Raw genomic sequence first — 19,922 nt, 5'->3', positions numbered from 1 at the left:
AGTAGGATGCACCTAATACCGTGTTTATTCGCGTAATGGTCCCGCCCTCGCATAATAGTCGCACCTAAAGTTTGAAGTAAAAACATTCGCAAAAAAATCCTGGCTAAAGTGTCGTAGTGCACGGGATTTGTGTCTTTGTGAACGAGATTTTCTTCGAAATTCCTTATCTTGTGCGAGTCCGAGCAAAATACATTTTCGTGTTTGCTGACACGTAACATCGTGAAAGATCGATCAACAGAGATCAGGCAAGCTACTTCCACTGCGAGTGCCCCTCCAAGTATGACTCATCTTAGTATCCCACCTGTTTACAGCTACCTCCTATGCTCTGACATTCCCTTGTATTGCCTCGAAGGTTTCAAACATTTGGTTGACATTCCGAAAATAATTTCCTGATTGACAGACAGCCTCTGGCACAAAAGCGACACAAACCACTTTCTTAGTACGCAGTAGGGTGGGTCGAAAAAAACTATTTCTTTCAAATCGAATTCTAATAGTGCGGAAAAGTTGGACCATCTATCGAAATATGTAAGTGTAATTTTTGGGGGGAATCGCGTAATATCTTCAGTTCGCGCATCCAGGTTAAAGTTTTACCAAATTGTCAAAAATCGTACTTTTTTGGAACACCCTGTATAGAAGACAGGTTGCTTCTCATAGTTGTAATAGAGCGCTAATTCTCAAGTAGGCATGTAACAATACACAGAAGAAAAGAAAATCAACATCGGATATCATCTTCAGTTCTTGCTCTAAGGTCAAAATCTCGTGAAAGTGTAAAAAATTGTACTTTTTTGGAACACCCTGTATAAAGTAGTTTATGTTGTTATGGTTTTAATATGGCGGTTATATGTTTCCCAACCATGCGGGAATGTTCAGAAAAAAGAAAATAGAAATTGGATAGTATCTTCAGTTCGTGTATTGGAACTTAAAAGTCGAAAATTTTACGAAGGGAATCATTTTCTATGTTTCCGATCTGATCGTGCAGCTCTTCGCTCATTTCTGATCTTAGAAATGACTCAGAGCTCACCACGAGGAGGTGGCTGCACTTCGAGTTCCACCCACACCCTTCCCAACCACCCTACCATTGTAGAAGTTTCAAATTTATTTCTTTTGTGTTTCGGGCATAACTTTAAAATCAGACTTCTTACTAAAATCTGGCATTATAGAGTGTGACAAAAGTGTGGACAAGGTTAAGGAGCTACACACTTTTGTAGCAGCCTCTGTTACAAGTTTAACACATCTTTCTACGGACTGCGTGTGACATGAAAATTTTAGGTAGCCAAACTCTGGTAGTTCTTTTGTCTTTAGAAACGACAAAATACTCGCTGTTGTTACATGGGCCATTATTGGTGGTGATAGAAGTTTACACGTTGTCCAATCTATCAATTCAGTGTAGTCAGTTGCTTCAAAATTGAGATCAGGTGATACAAATTTCTCACATTTTACCTGATGGTGGTTGATTCCTCGATTTCAACAATTTTCTGAAAGCTAATTCTCTTATGTGTTTCCGTTCATCCATCGCCATGGCCAAAATAAGATTTTCAGGGTGCGCAAAAAACCGTTTCGCTGTATTACAGGATCGATCATTTCTAGTAAACTTTCCGGTAGATATCGTGATGTCTGAATCAATTTAAACATATGTTTTGCACCATCATTTACAGACAAATTTTGTTTAATAGCAAACCAAGCTGGTGCATATGTTTTTGCAATGTAAGTCGCCAATGTCTTCAGCTCAAATGAAGGATCTTCTGTCGAAATATATAACCTTAAAATACGATACGCTATAGTAAGCCCCTTGAATGACTTATTGGGCCTGGATCCTTTACTGCAAGATCACTTGGACACTCGCCACTGTTTATAGCTCTAACAATATCAAGAAGATTTTTTTTTATTTGCTCAGGTCATTTTCTTTTACGGAGATATCTTCCGTCTGAATATTGTCGTAACCAACAACAGGAAGCTGCTCACAGTGTTTCAATTGTTTGTAGTTCCAGAAAACGATTTGGGCCTGAAGTATCACCATCTAGGCACTCGAAAAGACGTCTGAAAGGTAACTCATTAAAATGTAATAAACAAATGAACCACTGGAGTGGTCTTCCAAGTTTGACCTCAATATTATGAATAATCCCACTTTTCCATCCAGTATTAACCACTGTCCCATCACAGCCGATAGCAACAAGATCATTTATGTCCACGTCTTTGTCACTTAAATAAGAAAGCATACTCTCAGATATATCCTTTGCAGATCCACTTCTAAGTGTTATATGGCCAATGAACTGATTTCTGAAGAAAAAAATATACATTTTTCAAATAGGGATATGAAACACTGTGGAATTTCTATTTTTCGTGAAGAATGTATACGATTTCTTTTTTGTGTGTGTCTGTTGCTACATGCTTGAAGAAAATCACAGCTCTATTAGGGCTATAACAACATAAACTATTTTATACAGGGTGTTCCAAAAAAGTACATTTTTTACAATTTCACGAGATTTTGACCTTAGAGCAAGAACTGAAGATATTATCCGATGTTGGTTTTCTTTTCTTCTGTGTATTGTTACATGCCTACTTGAGAATTAGCGCTCTATTCCAACTATCAGAAGCAACCTGTCTTCTATACAATGTGTTCCAAATAAAGTACGATTTTTGACAATTTGGTAAAACTTTGACCTGGATGCGCGAATTGAAGATATTACGCGATTTCAAAAAACAATTACACTTACATGTTTCGATAGATGGTCCAACTTTTCCGCACTATTAGAATTCGATTTGAAAAAAAAACGGGTTTCTCGACCCACCCTAGTACGCAGCTTTCGCTTTCATTTCATTGAGTTCATCATTGCGGTAGTGGGAAGTGAGCTGGCCTGGCAATTACATATTCAAGTATGACTTACTGAAGCGGAAACTTCGGTTTTGAATGGAAATATCTTGTGTGTTTTTGGTGGGACAAAATGGCAAAGTTCAGGAACAACAACATTTATACGGCGGGAATATGCAGAAAAGAATGGTAATATAGCTGAAGAAAGAGAATCTTTTGTGAATGAAAAACTAATTAATGACTGGAGGAAAGCTAAACACCGACTGCATGATGCTAGTGTAAGCAGAGTTCATTCAGAGGACCAAAATGTGGAATTTTCCAGTGGTGAAAGAGGGACTTCTTTCTTATGCCCGTGATGTGCGAAATAATGAGTGTTCAATTTCATGTGAAAAGTCGCAAAAATGATCGATATTACACACACACAACTCAAAGGAAATCGAGGGTTCTTAACAAGATTTATATACCACAATGGTCTGGCAGTCCGACGAAGAACATCCCTCTCTGCCAGAGATTACTATCAGATTACACGGATAAATTGACAAATCTTCATATGTTTGTTTCCGACTTCGACAAAGTTAATTTTACCTCCCATTGTCGACATGCCACGCAACACGACGGTATCAAAAAAGAAAAAAAGGTGGTTCAAAAGATCCAATGCATACGACCGGAAATCATAAAGCACGCTTCTTTGGATCACAGGAGAAGGTCGTAAGCTACCTCCATCTGTTATCTTTAGGGGGAAAAGTGACCCTTAAAGAGTTAAATTTCCTACAGGTATCCATGTGCGATTCCAAGAAAAGGGATGAATGGATGAAGCATTAATGAAGACTGGGCTTGCAATGTCTGGAACAAAAGGCCTGGTCGTTGCTGATACCATCAAGAATGCCAGTTCTCGATAGCTTCCGAGGACATCTTCCTGACGGTTGAAGAAGGAACTTGCAGAAGGAAGAAGGGATCTCGTAATCATTCCTGGTGGGTTCACGTCTATTTTTCAATCTATAGATATGTTTATTAACAAGCCTTTTAAAAATCACATACTACAGATGTATGGAGATTGGATGGTGAACAGTTAACAAAGAAATACCCAGTCTCGAACGTTTCTGCAAGTGGATATTACAAATTTGGTATTCGATAACATCTGACACCGTGCCTAAAAGCTTCAATAACATCGGTATATCCAACGCTTTGAACTCTTAGCTCATAAAGTTCGCACTCTGATAATCTTGCTAAAAAATTAAAATTTACAAATACGTACGAATTACATGTTATCTTGATTTAATATGGAAGCTATACTAATAGCATAGTAAAGAAAATTCGAAAATAAAATGCATGATCCAAAACTGAAAAGAGGAGAATTATCTATGCCTGAATTAGTAGATATCTTTATATTCCTAGTAATATTCCTAATAATTAATCAATCCAGTCTTGATGCTATTTAATCTTAAAAGCCTCAAACTGATTGAAATACTCGCTCTCTACTTCAATTTGTGCACTTCTGATTTGTTTATTACTATCATTAGCTAATCTACTCCAGTGTACCGGCAGACAGAATGCTGAGTATCAAAAGCATGTTATATCTATTAGAACGTAAATTAGCATCATACTAATATTACACATATATAAGGCAAAATATAAGAACATGTTACATACCTCCGATTGTGAATAAACACGTAACTTCATTTTGCTGTGTTGCCGGTAGCTATAAGAGAATTCCTGCATTGGAGTGGACATGAAACATGTGCAAAATAGTAAAGCCTGTTGCCGAGAAGAGAGATAGCATTTGATGAGTGTTTCCGTGGCACCTTCAATATCTAGACTGCTTGTAGTAGTATAAACAACATCTTCAGAGTTTCCATAAGACACCATGTGCCCACAACTTTCCGTTTCCAATTCACCACACAAAGCTTTTAATAGGAAACAAAAACAGAGGTATTAATACAGGTAAGGCAATTACAAAATTAATACACGTGGTCCATAAGTCTTAGTACAGTTGATTATTTTGGAAACAAACATGATTAAAGCAAATCTGACTAGCGGAGGGCGGACTTCGGTAAAGGAGCTGCCGATTGATGAATGCGTGGTGAATTCCGGCCTTCTTGGATCCAGGTTCATTTTGCCAAATAGGATGGCACGCATTTGACACATCAATTAACACTGTTTTCGCAGGGGAATGTAGTCCCACAAGCAGAAATGCGTTATCATGTAGCGTTCCAAAGTTACGACGCCCGAAAGTTGAAGGTTTTGTTTCCTTGCTGGGAGATCGATATGGCACTAACGCTACAAGAAAGATGGGACGCCCCAAATTCAATAGGTTTTCTTTTCATTGAGGTGGAGCGAGATGGCACTGACGAAGCAGGAAAGAATTGAGATCATCCTAATGTTTGGAGAAAGAAGTAGTCGTGTGATTTCCCAGGACTTCAACGCGCGTCATCCCGAAAGACCTGTAATAAGCCACAACACCGTTAGCTACCTCAATAGGAAATTCAGTGTAACTGGTCATGTAGCCGACAGACCACAGTCAGATCCCCCACGAACCACGACATATATGGAGACATCCACAATAGTGCTTGCTGCGAGTGTGAAAAGTCCGAAGCCCAGCACAAGACAACTATCTGCGATAACAGGCTACCACGTGCTTCCGTGATTAGGCTTCTGCATACGAACAAGTGGCATCCTCTCAAGCTGCAGCTTGGCCACATCCTTTCAGAAAATGATCCAGATCGGCGCATGGATTTTGCCAATTGCGCTTTGTCACAATATGATCGAGATCCGCATTTCCCAGCCAGAGTTTTCACAGACTGAGCAAACTTTTATTTGGATGGGGAAGTGATGTTGTTCGCCAGAACATGCGATATTGTTCGGATGCAAACCCACATGTGATCAATCCTTTCAAGAGGGTTACCCCTGCTCATATCATTGTGGTGTGGCATATGAAACACGTCGATCATAGGACCCTTATTCATTCCTGATACCCTAAATGTTATCTGATATCTGCACACGTTACAGGAGGTGGTGTTTCCGTTCGTTCTCCGGCCTGATGCCACCTTGCCGCGATATTTTCAGCAAGATGGTGCCCCACAGCACTAGAGCTGTCTGTGCGGAAATGCTTGGATCAATATTTTTCTGGACGGTGTATTGGTCGCCGAGGCCCTGTGGAGTGGCCAGCCTGGTCAACGGACCTCACTCCCTTAGATTATTTATGGGGATACTTAAAACACCTGGTGTATCAGGAGAAGATTTGGGATGTTGCACACCTACAGGGACGTATTCAGGACGCATGTGATAGCATCATCCCCGCTGTGTTTTTAAGGGTTCAGGGGAACTGGATTAAAAGACACCGGTTGTGTGTTGCAATAGACAGGCAACATGTGGAGCACATCCTGTAGGTGGGATTTTGGGGCGTCATAACTTTGGAACGGGACATGATAACGCATTTCTACTTGCTGGCAAAAAACAGTGTTAATTGATGTATCACATGCCTACATTCCTACTTGATAAAAGTTAACCTGGATGTAAGATGACGGCCATGCGTCTCTTCCCAAGTCCGTCTTCCGCTATTCAGATTTGTTTTAATCATTTTTGTTTTCAAAATAATCCACTGTACTAAGACTTATGAACCACCCTGTATTTTCATTAAGGAGCACATACACACACACACACACACACACACAAAACTATTAAAATTTACCTGGGGCAACCTCTTATTTTGATCTACTATTTAGAAAAAACTTCCATAAAATTTTTAGATTTTTAAAAAAATGCTTTAGGGGTCACTACCATGTTCTCAAATTTCAACATAATCGAGATTTTAAAAAATGAAATTTCTATTGCAATTAATCACACTGGTAAACACTAAAATGACATTGACTATAGTAATAATTATCAATGAAATTATTCAACTATAACAGTACATTGCCCTCTACTTTCATCTCAACCAATCAGCCGTCACCCATGTACCGAACAGGTCGCATGAATACATGGGTGGTGTGCAAAGGAATGGCGTAAACATGAAAACAGCACCTATTAACGAACATTGTGTTATTTAAATAAGTCCAGGGCGCAGAAACGTAAGTACCCATAGGTGAAAAGTACACGAGTGCCCGTTCAGTTTTGTAATACTTTTCAGTCTTCAATAATTCGAACGTAACATTTAATTATGGATTTCAGTATGCTTTTGCTCTGTAATTCTGCTTACATCAAAGCTATACTGAGGCAGTGAGGCATAGACTGATGAAGATGTATACACTAGGGTGGAGCGAATTTTTTTTTTCGAAATTCGAATTTAGATAGGGGACAAAAGTTGCATCATATTGTAGTACTTTACCATAGAAAATTTTAATTCTCTAAAATAATTTTTATCCGGGGCGCAAGGGGCTTTAAGTTTGAGAGTTTGCAAATCAATTTCCGTTTACTATGTAACTATTTAGCAAATCTTCGCTGAATGTTGACGTTAATTTGTATTATGGATAGAGGGCAAAATATGCATCCTTTGTCAATAGATAAGAACATGAATTTTAATAATCTAAAATTACTTTTAGCCTGGGGCAGTGGTTCTGAAACTTTGGGAATAATAATAAGAAAATGGGAATAATAAGAAAAGTCATCAACTATAAGCATTTTGCAAGTTTGTCATAAAAAAATAAGTCTTCTGCTTTTTGTTATTTAATAAGTCTTCTGATATCCAATAATGAACTTTTGGCAGTATTGTTAATAGTATAATAGCTTGGTTGGTGGTGACAGTGACGTAACTAGGAGCAAAACGGAGCTTGTGCCCAGGGCGCCGAATTGGGGGGCACAAAACTGGGCAAATAATTGTTTTCACTATAAAGCAAGGAAAGGAGTTTTAGCAAACTAAAGAGTATAAAAGAAATTACCTCAGAAATTTAAGAGGGCAACAACGACTCACAAACCTTAGGAGCATATCCATAGATCATAAGTTAGCTTCAAAGCTATGTTTTGAGGACGTTGTAAAAACCTTTGCATCCAAAAGAGCCCACAAGGTTAAATTTTAGTTCCAGCTTTTTGTATTTTCATTTAACTTACATCGATTTAAGAGATTTGTAAAATGTTCGAGTATACTCAAAACAACAGCTTGATTGTTTCTCATAATTAAATATTCTATTTTAAAAAAAAAAGACTGTTGATTCATTCTACACATATCCAGATCCTGATATAATTCCAAAAACATTGCGATTTGCAGTTTTTCATTAAAACTATAAGAATGTGTCAAGCATGCTACTCTCAGATTATTTGTGAATCACTTATAAAGTAGTTTAGTGTTTTATCTTGTACTAAAAATTAAAATATGTACTGCGATTTTGAAATCAAGCTTTACCACTTGAAGAAAGAATGGAATAGAACTACTATCTGATGCCAATATCAGGCATAATTGGGGAGCCTTTTGGTTTGGTTGGTTGGGAGGTGCTAAGGTGAGTTCTTGCCCCGGGCGATAACTAGCCTATTTGTGTTGCTGGGTGGTGAGTAAAAAATTATATTCGGTATTATTGATATTACTTGGATAAAGAAATTCAAGAAAAGAGAAGGAAGGAAAGCCAAAAAACGACCTTACGGTGAAGCTTTCAACCGAAGAATATTATACTCTACTATTGTTACATTATCGAATCTTCAGACTACTTGTCATCTTCGGAAACAAGATAGGAAGACAATAAAGAACACACTGAAGCTGGAGGAGACCAATTTTAGTTGGAAATATTTTTTGAAGAAAACAAGAGAGCAAGCACAGATTGGATGCACGTAAATGAGAAAATTCGTCCCAACATTACCAAAAGTGAAGGAGAAAACAGGCGTGACTAGAAGAAAAATTACAGCAATTGCTACTGCGGTTTTGGGAGATTTTTTAATATTTGAGTCTAGACCAGTCGCAAAACATACTTGACAGAAGTAAAATTCAAAGAAAGGTTGTGAAAAATGGTATAAATATAAGAACTAAAGAGACTGTTAATAAAGTTAAACGTCGTGCCATCTATTTTGATTGGAAGAAAGACCAAACGCTCACAATGCCCGGAAGTCAGAGATATGAAGATAGAAGAACATTATTGTGTCCGTGTAGAAACGGGTAACAAATTTCTCGGCTATGCTGGAAATGCTTTGACCGGATCAGCATCAGCAAACAATATTGCTAGTTTCATCTGCCGCAAATTACAAGAAAATAATGTGGACCTATTAGATGTAACTATCGGCTGCGATGGCACTAATATTAATGTTGGGTCAAAAGGAGGAGTGATTAGAGTGCTCGAAAACCATTTCGGGAGTCCCTTGCAGTGGTGCATATGCTTATTGCAGTTCATTGAACTACCACTACGTCATTTACTAAAACAAATCGATGGTGTAAATACTGGCCCTTACACTTGCTTTGGCTCTATTGGTACATCATTTGTGAATTGTGAAACAAATTCAGTGCACTTCTTCGAAAAGATTTCTTCAGAACCTCCTACACTCCTGAATGTGCCTGATCTCAGTTATGATCAGAGGTACTTGTGTGAAATACTCCAATTTGTAATAAGATGAGACTGATAAAAGCCTAACAGATTAAGAAACCTGGGAAACTTGGGCATGTTTGCTGGTTAACAGTGGCTTACAGACTTTTGCGTCTATAGGTGTATATATCAATGCCAAATCCTTCAGAGGAGCTCAAAACTCTATCAAAGCTCGTGGTAAAAGTATATGCACCAGTGTGGTTCAACATTAAACTGAAACCTCTTCTCAAATACGGAGCTAAACATTTGTTCTTGACCATAAAACTTCCGCGATGTTTGCAAGAACTATACAAGACTCCAGTCAATAAAGTAATTTACAGAAGTGTATTCTATGCGAATCCTCAAAACATTCTCATTGTCATTATTGATGTTGACAGATCAACTACACGAATCCTTGCTGCTGATAAAATATTCCAATCCAGAAAGCAGTGTAAACCTTCTGAAATTCGTTCCTTCGAAGTGCCAGTATTAAACTTTGAGACTAGTAATTACATAGAAATAATAAACTGGAATGAGTGTAATATAACAGAACGCTAATACTGACTCATAAGACAGATGAAAAATTGCAAGAAATTCGCGCATCCGAAAATACATGTATTGATATCCCTGAGTTGAAATATCATACGTAAGTAGTGGAACGATTAGTGGAAATAATTAGTGAAACTTCTTTCAGTATGTGGGGCACGAGAGAGAGATTAAAGAAATCCAAAATTGACTCGAGAAAATACTTGCCTACTTTTGAGACAAAGTCGCAGTATTTTGCAGGAAGACGTGAAGGAAATTTATGAAACATTCAATGTAATGTTAGCGAGTGGGTGGGATTGAACTCGACGGCAGCCACCTATTCAGTTATTTGCATAATCTATCAAACTTAAGGCCCATTGCACCGCAGCTAAAAATTACTTTAGAGAATTGAACTTTTCCATGGTAAAGTACTATAATATGATGCAACTTTTGCCCCCTAACCAAAATAGAATTTCGAAAAAGAATGTTTTTGGCCTCTTTTCACTCCACCCTAGTATACACTGTATTGTGCTCCTTGTGATAGAAGGAAACGTTCCCTTCAAAAGTTGAACGTTGACACTCTTAGTTTAAACAATGGAAAATTTTGAACTTTGTCGACCAAGGTTAATAACAATAAACACACCGCTCTAAAAAGAAGTAATTATTAACATAGAGAATGATTGGATATTCACACCAGAGTTCATGTTGAGATAAAAGTGTTTCGTGTCCAGATTTTCCCCGTTCCGCAGTGTTATAGCCTACTGGTCCGACTTGAGAGTTCAGTTCCCTACCAACTACTGTGTAAACAAGTCGTCATAGCAACGAAATTAAAAAATATTTTGATATGATACAAATATTTAAATTATTTCTTTATATTTCTCTTCTTCTTAATTGGTTGTGCCTTTAAAATAGCACTTTTCCCCGTAAATATAAACAATACTTAGTAAATACATACAATTTATACTGTACATTATCGTTGTACAGACAAAGTGAAATGTACGTGTTTTGATACAACATCACCAAATATTGGGTTACGTAGTGGAGTATGTGTCCGTGTAGAGCATATCCATGAAATTATGCTTGGGAAAAATGTTAGAAATTTAATTGGAGCTTCAACTGAGCCAGACATCTTACTGTTTAAGCGATTTAAGGGTTCCTGGAACTCGATTGACTACAGTAATTTCAAACCCGCCACAGTTTACTTCATACAAATGTTACCAATAGTGCATCAAATACCATAGAGGTTGCTATAAAGGAAACATTTTACTAATTTTAGCCGCGAGAAGACTACAAAGAACTTTTAGGGCTCACAGTCATATTCCTTGGAGAAGTTCCAGAAAGAGGTATACATTTTATCTCTAGGGAAAGTGCATCGACCCCGATGAATGGCAAAGGCAATTTACTCGCCAAAGATATACTTATTTAGAGATCAGTTCAAACTTTCCGAACAAGAAGAAAGTTTACGTTTTCAGCTGGTTTCAAGCACCATTTGCTTATACTACCCCCAGAAATGACTGCCAACTTTTGAGAAATTTAAAGGAATATGAAGGTCAAGAAGGAAATTTGAAAGTGTGTAATGAAACAGTTTCTCCGACACTTGTGGTACCTATGAGAAGAGCTTGTTGCGCTTGCTTTTTTTGATGACGATGTCCCTGAGGAAACTAAAAGGATAATGTTGGATACTTTAAAAAAAAATCAAGAAAATTACGAACCATTGAAACGTGCCCAAATTGATCATGAGGTCATTCTTACAAAGAAATTGTAAGATTTTGTATCTAGAAATAACATGAGGTTTTTCAAAATCTGGAACTACCATCAGATGTTTTCCAAACAGGTGTAACTGTCTGGAAAGACAACGAATCCTACAAGAAAAGCAAGAAATAGCTAGTTCACTTGAAGTTATTAATGACGTAGCTGAATGTGTGGTTGCGCTGATGGAAGAGTACAGCAAACTTCTTACAAAAGTTTTAAAATAAAAGCAGTACAGGGTCTTCCAAAAGTCCTGCAAAAAAGAAAAAAAAAGCTGTAACTTTGTAACCATTTATTGTATTTGTACAAAACTTTTAGTGGACTTGTAAGAAAGTCTGAAATTTTGTTTCCAAGCATTTTTTTCCACGCCAAATCTCCAGCTGAGCACCATTTATGTCCAAACATTGCTGAAGTCTTTTCAAGAATCTAAGAATGACATTTCACAAACTAATTTCTTGTCACAATCTTCTTCCGTCAATTCCTGTACAAGTTTCAACTTTTAAGACTTTGCCTTTATTTTCTTACGAACGATATTGTGTAGCGTTGTCATTGGCACTCTCATCTCCAAGGATCTGCGTTTCAATGGTTTCTTTGGACTTGAGTAGACGCCATCTTTGTCACGTGATTTGCGGTTATATTGTCAACGTTTACATCCACTCATTGTTGCCAACAAAAATTTTAACATTTCCACTAAACATTACAAGCAAAATACAAACTTTTAAGGAGTACTTTCAAAGTTACAGCTTTTTATATGAGTTGAATTTGAGTTTAACCTCCCGTTCAGCAGCGAGGCTATATGAGACGTGGAATTACCGATTAACGTGGAATCCGAACCACATGAGCTCCCGCCGGGAATCGAACCCGGGTCTCCCACGCCAAAGGCGCGTACGCTAACCGCTTATCCACGGAGGATCTCAGCTTTTTATATTTTTGCAGGACTTTTAGAAGACTATTTATTCTTGTTAGTTAAGTAATTTGGAAGCAAGTATCCAGACTCGAAGAAATAAACTTTGATATCTTAATATGAAATTAGAACTGACAGCGTATTTTATTAACAGATTTTTAAATTCTTTTTTATGTTGTAGCAATGTATTTACATGTTTCTGAAATATAACTTCTCTTCTAACTAAATTTTGTTCATAATTCATTCGTACATTTAAAATGAAAACTTTACAGTATGATAGCGACTCCGAAAAATTACTTTAAAATAAAAAAGAATAGTAACTCTTTTTTTATATGATAGATCAAAAAGGCAGAGTGCCCCGGACCACCCTAATATAGATTGACAAAAGTAGAATTAAAGATATGAAATCATAGTAGATTAGTATAGTTTTATTTCTGAATTCGGTACGACATATCATGATTGCTAGAAAATAACAATAATCTTCTCCAAGAGTTTACACTGAGAAAAATCCGTTCTGCGGACAGCAGTATATTGTATAAATATACGGAATCCTGTTGCTTACTACAGAAATCAGTATGGAGCATACGTTATCCGTATGCTACATAGGCACTGCCACGGATGTTACATCATGCCATTGCAGGATGTATATCTAGCAGTCTTTCTTATATGACATACATATATTTATGTTACCTTATATGTTAAATACGTCCATTTGTATTTGCGAACCCGACCGCCTATAGTTTCATACGGAAAGTACGTACAGATGGAAGACTTATACAAAAAGTATTATAAAACATGGGTTTTCAGTTATACGTTGCTGTACGTTAAGTCCAAAAGCTACAGGATTTACAAATGTAACATTCGATTTTACGTACGCCACACACAATTTTTCTCAGTGTACCTAGGAACCTTCATTAAGAAGATTTTACCCGTTGAAATGCTTTTGGATGCACTTACGTCATGTAATTTCAATTTTCATATCCCTTATCAGCATTAATACAAAAATGTATATTTTCTTGATTTGGGACACTCTCTTCCAAACCCAAGTTATGAGATAGTACTCAAATCTTTCAGAGAAGGTTATCGAATTGGATCCTTAAGAGAAATCTTTTTATGTACTATGATATTAAGAAAGTACGAAAAAAAAATAATGAATTATAAAAAATTGGAAGTAAATTTAAACTCCTAGCACGGAAGCTTTTAGGAGTTAAGAGTCGCTAGGTTGAGGTAGTTATGCTTTTGAGGTGACGAGTGGTTAGTACTCTGGCCGTTCTTCCCGTGAATTCTAGTTTTATGAAAAAGGCGTTTGCTAATTCTTCCTCTCTAGTAGCTTTCCAATGCTCGTCCAGCGCTCAATTGACAGTGTTATGGCAACATCATCAGTTAAATATTAACTGCTGATTATCCTTCCTTTTGCTTAAAGCAGTTTCACTTTGCCAATCTAACGAGAACCGTTATCTCGTGCGGCTAGAACGTTGGCATAAACGATTAACAGATACAAATCAATTCAGAAGAAACAAGTGGAGTTGAAAAAATGTTAGATTCCTGAGTTGGCAATAATCAGGGAGCGACTACAGTGTGAAACTATTAGTAGTAAGATGTCAAGCAAAATTCCAAATTACATTAGAAGCAGTAGAATGCAAGGTACATAAGGAACAGAAAATTATAGTGTAAAATGGACAATTTATCTGATTTCCAAAGTGCAAAAATTGGTTTCTATCGATTAGTGATGCAAGCATAGCTAAAGTAGCAAGTATATTGAGTGTGGAGCGAAGGTTAGTGTCAAAAAGTGATGACTGCCTACAAAACCCATGATAGAAAATGCATCAGTTTAGATGAACTTGTTACAGACCCGCAGTGATAGTTCCAGAAAAACATTAATGCAGGTTATCAGTCTGAACCGCGTACTAGCAACGTAGGAACTTAAGCACTATCTCTTACAAACTTAATCGATAATCATAGTCTGTCGCGAGTTAATGATATTGTCTAAGGCAGTAGGATCGCACGAGTGAAATCTTTTGTAACGAAAAATCACACTTCAACACGATGTCAATGGTATCGCGAACATGTAACAGATTGTACTTTGTGTTCCGTACGCCCGAAGAGACATATGATTCCGAGTGTCTCCACGCAACAATGAAACATGGTGATGATTCTGTGAAACTTGGAGTCACAATATCCTGGTTTCCAGTGAATTCTGTGCTTATACTTCTCAGTTGGGTCACAGCCTGTGATGGTGTCGCTGTATTGAAGCCATATGCAACCTATGGTAAACTTATTGTTTCCGGGTTTTCTTATTTATCTCAACCATAGGTTGGTGGGCAACATGAACATTTTAAAACTTCTCTCTCCTTTGAGAGAGATGTTCTATACTTTGATAAGTTATCTTCTTCGTAACGGAATATATATATATATATTGTATCCTTGGTCTTCCTCTTCCTGATTTTCCTTCTGTCTTTCCCTCTATCAGCAGGGTGATCAAATCTAAGTGCCGAATTAGATGAAAAGGGACGGTGTTTCTTCTTTTTCTGATTATCTTCATGTTCTGTCGTTCTTCATCAGCTTCCTTTAGTACGTCTTCATTCCTATTCCTTTTATGATATCTACAGGGCTACGGCGGTTCAGTGGTAAAGCGTTTATCTCCGGTGCATGGGGTCCCTGGTTGAATCCCAGCTTGCGCAAAGTGAATTTTGTGGTGCACAAAAACCGTGTGCGTGAGTTTCCTCTAGGTTCTCCTGTTTCGTCCCAGTTTCTTCATCCCACCATTTCATTCATTTCCTATCATCACCGTCTCCATTAGTGTAGCCGACATAACTCCACGATATCATTTCATGAAATGACATCCGCAGCGTTCTGCGCAAACACCACATTTCAAATACTTCCAGCCTGGATATTTCGGCTTTCCCAATGTCCACGTCTCTGATCCGTAAAGCGACAGGCTTCATACCCGGGTTTTAATATCCGGACCTTAAAGGCAGAGGGGAGTGAGTCATCTTTATTAAATTTTCAGGAGAGACAGAAAACAGTGACTTACTTCTTTTTGCCTTTAAATGCCTTCGGACTTACATCCAATTTTATTGTTGCTATTTGATAAAGTATTCATAATACAACTACAAGCTTTTTAAGAATAAGAGCTATCAGAACACGCGTTTCAAATCTGGCAATAACTCATTTTCAGAAAAAAAAAATGACTTACTTCCCTCTGCCTTCAAGGTCCAGATATATCGTTTGCGAATGTGCAACGACACATTTCGTGATGTCAGCGCAGTCTTCTTTTCCTATTGACTGCTTGTTTGGCCTCCACTATTCTGGAACTTAGGTTTTTTTTAACTTCTTCCGTGCAACGATATTAGACCTCCTAAATAGTGGAATGTGAACGTTTTCGATTTTCTGTACATCTATTCATAAGTTTGTTCCTTCCTCTCCTGCTCTTTTTCACTTTATCACTTTGAGTTTCTTCTTACTTCATTTTGCATGTCTTTTTTTTCAGTTGTTCGTTCAAGTTTGAAAGTGCTTTCTACAATCCTTTTCGTTCTCTTCTATTAGTGCTATGTCGTCAGCAAACCTTATTGGCTGAAATCTGTCCATTTACTTTTATGTATTTATCAAATAATTCTTTCATAGCCTATTCTATATATACATTGAAAAGAAGGAGTAAAAATCCAATCTTTGCGTTACTCATTTACTTATTTTTGCTTCCTTTTGATCTCTTCCTATAACAGCAGCCTGGTTTCTGTATAGCTAGTACATTATTCTTCTGTCTCTACAATCCACTTTCAGATTCTTCAGTGCTCTGAACATGATATTCAAATCTACGTTGTCAAAGCTTATTTGTATATCTACAAATGCTATGACAGTTGGTATACTTATTCTGATACATTGCCCCATGGTCAACTGTAGGCTCAGTATTAGTCTCTTTCTTCACCTTTCCCCCTGAATCCAAACTGGTCCTCCAATAGCCGTTCTTCAATTTTCACTTCAATTCCTTGTGCGATAATTTTGCACAGTATTTTTGATGCATCGGAAGGCGAACTTAACGTTCTGTGTTCTTCGCATTTCAATGCGCCTTTTATCTTCGGAATAGGTACCAGTAAGCTTTTCTCACACTCTTGTTTCTTTTTTTTTTTTAAAGATAATAGTTTCTTCCGTTTTGTTATTCTGAGATTCTTAATCACTTTCATCTGTATTTGGTCTATTCACGAGGGTTTAATGATGCCATATTCCAAGATGATAATGCACCCATTTACACAACTGGATGTGTTATGCTATGATTTCAGGAATATCGGTATAGAGTTCAACGCTTCCATTCACCATTCCCATGTCCGAAATCGAATAGAATTGAACATCTGTTATCTCTTTTATACGTATACATGGGGCGGAGGTTTCCGACTGTATCCTCTGTCGCAGAATTAAGTGATTCACTGCATTGGTAATGATGTAACTTTCGACTTGTTACTATTTAAAAATTCTATGATTCCGCTTGTCTTGTATTAGGACTTATCTTAGGAAGAATGGTGATATAGCTCTTTATTAAAATGGTTAAGTAGCATTTTTTCAAGTGTTTCAGAATGTATTTTATAGAAGAACGCGTTTTTCATTATTGAATATTTTATATACCTATACAAAACTGTAAACAACCAGAACGGTCCCATATGCAATTGAAATGCTTGTTCGTAAATTGGATTCTTATGTAATTTTTATTTTTTTATTTTTTTTTATTTATTGCTGAAGGTTAAGATACTACCACATTACCTAAAAGGAATTTATATCAGTCTCAAATTAAACACATACGGTTGTGACATATATATACAACTGATGAAGTTAACTTACCAATGAATTTTGATTCTCGTAAAGGCTTCACCCTTCTTACTTGCGATTGCTTATTTGCTGTCTCCATTCTATGTAGGAAGGAAGAGCTGTGGTCCTTAGTCGTCGTTTTCTGCAGGCAATTCGTAACATCAGGTTGACCATCATAAATCAGAGTATTTTCTTGGAATGACATATTCTTCAGGATTTTTAATTTGTCAACCAAGGCTAAATTTTCTTCAAACTAAAACAAAGTATTTGATAATTATGTTATTATAATCTTAAGTGCTTATTCATCAGAATAGATTTGCAGAAATTATTTGAAAAATATTCCTCCCCAATCGCACTCACAAAATTCTCATATAAATGAATATATGATGTTAAATGTATATGGAGCTACTCATTATCTTTTAACTTCTAAGCACTTAATGCTCATATGCCAATGAAGCTGAGCTTGGACATAAAGGTATCGAGAATGTCACTATTGATCTTGGTTATACACTACTCGTTGGTCTAGTGGCTAACTTGTGTGCCTCTGGTGCATGTGGTTCCGGGTAAAACCCTCGGTAAGATCTCGCGGAAAAATATTTTCATAAACATTTACTTTAATTACTTTTCTGTCTCATTTAACCTGAAGAGCATAACCATGAAATTTTAAACCAAAACATTTAATGTCAATGAGTCTGAAAACCATGAATTGGACATTTTCATTGGCGGGTATTCATCATTTCTACATTACGCAATAATGAAAATCATTGCAGCATCCAAAGTGAATTGGCATTAAAATAGTCTTACATCAATTGTTATTGATACAGAAAGAAACTTTTCCCCTTTGATACAAAAATTTGAGAAACGGAACACATACCTACTCATTTTTACTGGTGAGTCACTCATCAGTCTCCCTACTTTTATCCCTCATCAGTCAAGCCCTAAACGAGCTTGTGGGATACTCATTCAATGCCTAAATTGAGACATTCCACACTGCTTTAGGGTATGTATTCTAATCAAAATAACATAATAAATATCTAGTTCAATGTAGTTCATTACTATACTCAAACTCTTATTTCAAAGTGCTCAGCCGTTTTTCTTGAGACACACGAAATGTGTTTCTCATTTACATAATAGATTGGGCATAAACTGATTAATAGAAGTATAAGTAGTATTTTGGAAACTATCTTAAGGACGATCGAACTGGTCATCATAGTACCCTTTATAAAACAAAAACATAAATTGAAAACGTAGAAACACATACTAAGGTTTAAAGTTAATTAGAAGTTAAAATAGTTAAAGCTTTAGAGTAAATAGAATCTTTCTCAAAAGTAGAAAGATTATGAGATAGTTTGGTGCTAGTTGTAATTATTTTTTGTCTCAAGTTTTGATGCCCAGCAATAATCCAGAGAAAACTATGAATACTAGGTCATATCAGGCTACTTTTTTCCGATACTACTTAACCAAGAAAGAAAACTATTCTCCGAATCACTAATAGTTTTCTGTTAATCTTCTTAACAATTTTCAAATACATAACACCAGTTTGATAATGAAAATTTAAAGCATTGAAAATGAATAATTGAAAGCCACTTAAAAATAATAGGTTGCAATCACCAAAAATCCAGACACACACACACACACACGTTTCAAAAAGACACGGCAAAAATTCAGGGGCAGATTTCTTACGGGTAGACAAGTAAAAACCTTCATATGAACATATATCCGGAAATGCATCGTTACAGAGCTATAGCCACTGACACCACCTGACGGTGTGAAATAGTCACCTTCTGTCCGGAACTGTTTCCCGACGTATTACCAGAGTGTCGTGGTTAAAGAATATGCAACACAGGTTCGAACGAAATTAATTAAGCCGATTGCGCGTTGAATGGTACAAGAATCAGAAAAAACACTCGCAAATAATGCATAATAATTGGTACTTGTAATGTCCGTATTGGAAAGTGCAACACTAATACAAATGGCAGTGAGAAAAACGCACCCAAAAATGCAATTACACATGCTCATCAGGCATAAGATAATACCATAACGAAAGCATCGTGCAGGATCTACAACCCAAGGAATCAAGGAGAAAAATGTTGAACGCAAGATGCCTCGCGATTAGGTGTGGAGGAGTATCCTGGCTGACAACAAGAATCATTGCTGATGGACAGCATTTCTAATTAGATTAGTTACAAATTAAAACAGCATTTGCCGAAAGGTGCATGAAGCTTTGGACACACTCTCAGGTCTAAGAGGCCATTGCAACATTAACATCTCGAAGGTATTTAATACAGAAAATTAACTGTAATTGGAGCTGGGTACAATGTGAGCTGATTCTCGAGCGCAAGGCATTACGCATCGTCTACTCTCTCTCATACCACACCCCAAACGCTCACCTCTATCAAAATACCACCATGCCCCCTATTTTGGACCATCTATATACTCTCCGAACCCGCTATATCACACATCATATAGCTACATCTCATCTTACAATCATGGATCTCTTGGACCAGACTCCTGCTCTCCCACGTTCTGAATATCCTCCTCTGGACCATCTCCTCGCCATTTACGAAAGAGCTACAAATTCACCTGACTACAACCCGGAGCGCAATATATACCACACCCATCCCCATCTCTATCGATAAAGATCCGAGCATATAGGCCACGA

The 19,922-nt window shown here is 37.1% G+C and overlaps 1 protein-coding gene across 1 annotated transcript in view; it reads right to left on the bottom strand.

Annotated features, from left to right (window-relative positions):
• The window catches only part of LOC145683519 (uncharacterized), a 375,576-nt gene that overhangs the window by 269,652 nt on the left and 86,002 nt on the right, over positions 1 to 19,922 (bottom strand). The window contains exons 9-10 of the mRNA XM_081754860.1: positions 17,294 to 17,513; positions 4,460 to 4,713 (exon numbers count right to left, since the gene is read on the bottom strand). Coding sequence (XP_081610986.1) covers positions 4,460 to 4,713; positions 17,294 to 17,513 — 474 coding nt within the window. The remainder of the gene's footprint in view (positions 1 to 4,459; positions 4,714 to 17,293; positions 17,514 to 19,922) is intronic.

Source organism: Thermobia domestica, chromosome 4 (assembly GCF_964235325.1).
Source record: "Thermobia domestica chromosome 4, izTheDome1.hap1.1, whole genome shotgun sequence".
Classification (NCBI taxonomy): domain Eukaryota; kingdom Metazoa; phylum Arthropoda; class Insecta; order Zygentoma; family Lepismatidae; genus Thermobia; species Thermobia domestica.
The sequence above is the reverse complement of the archived record's forward strand: the minus strand, read 5'-3'. Positions and strand labels throughout refer to the sequence as shown.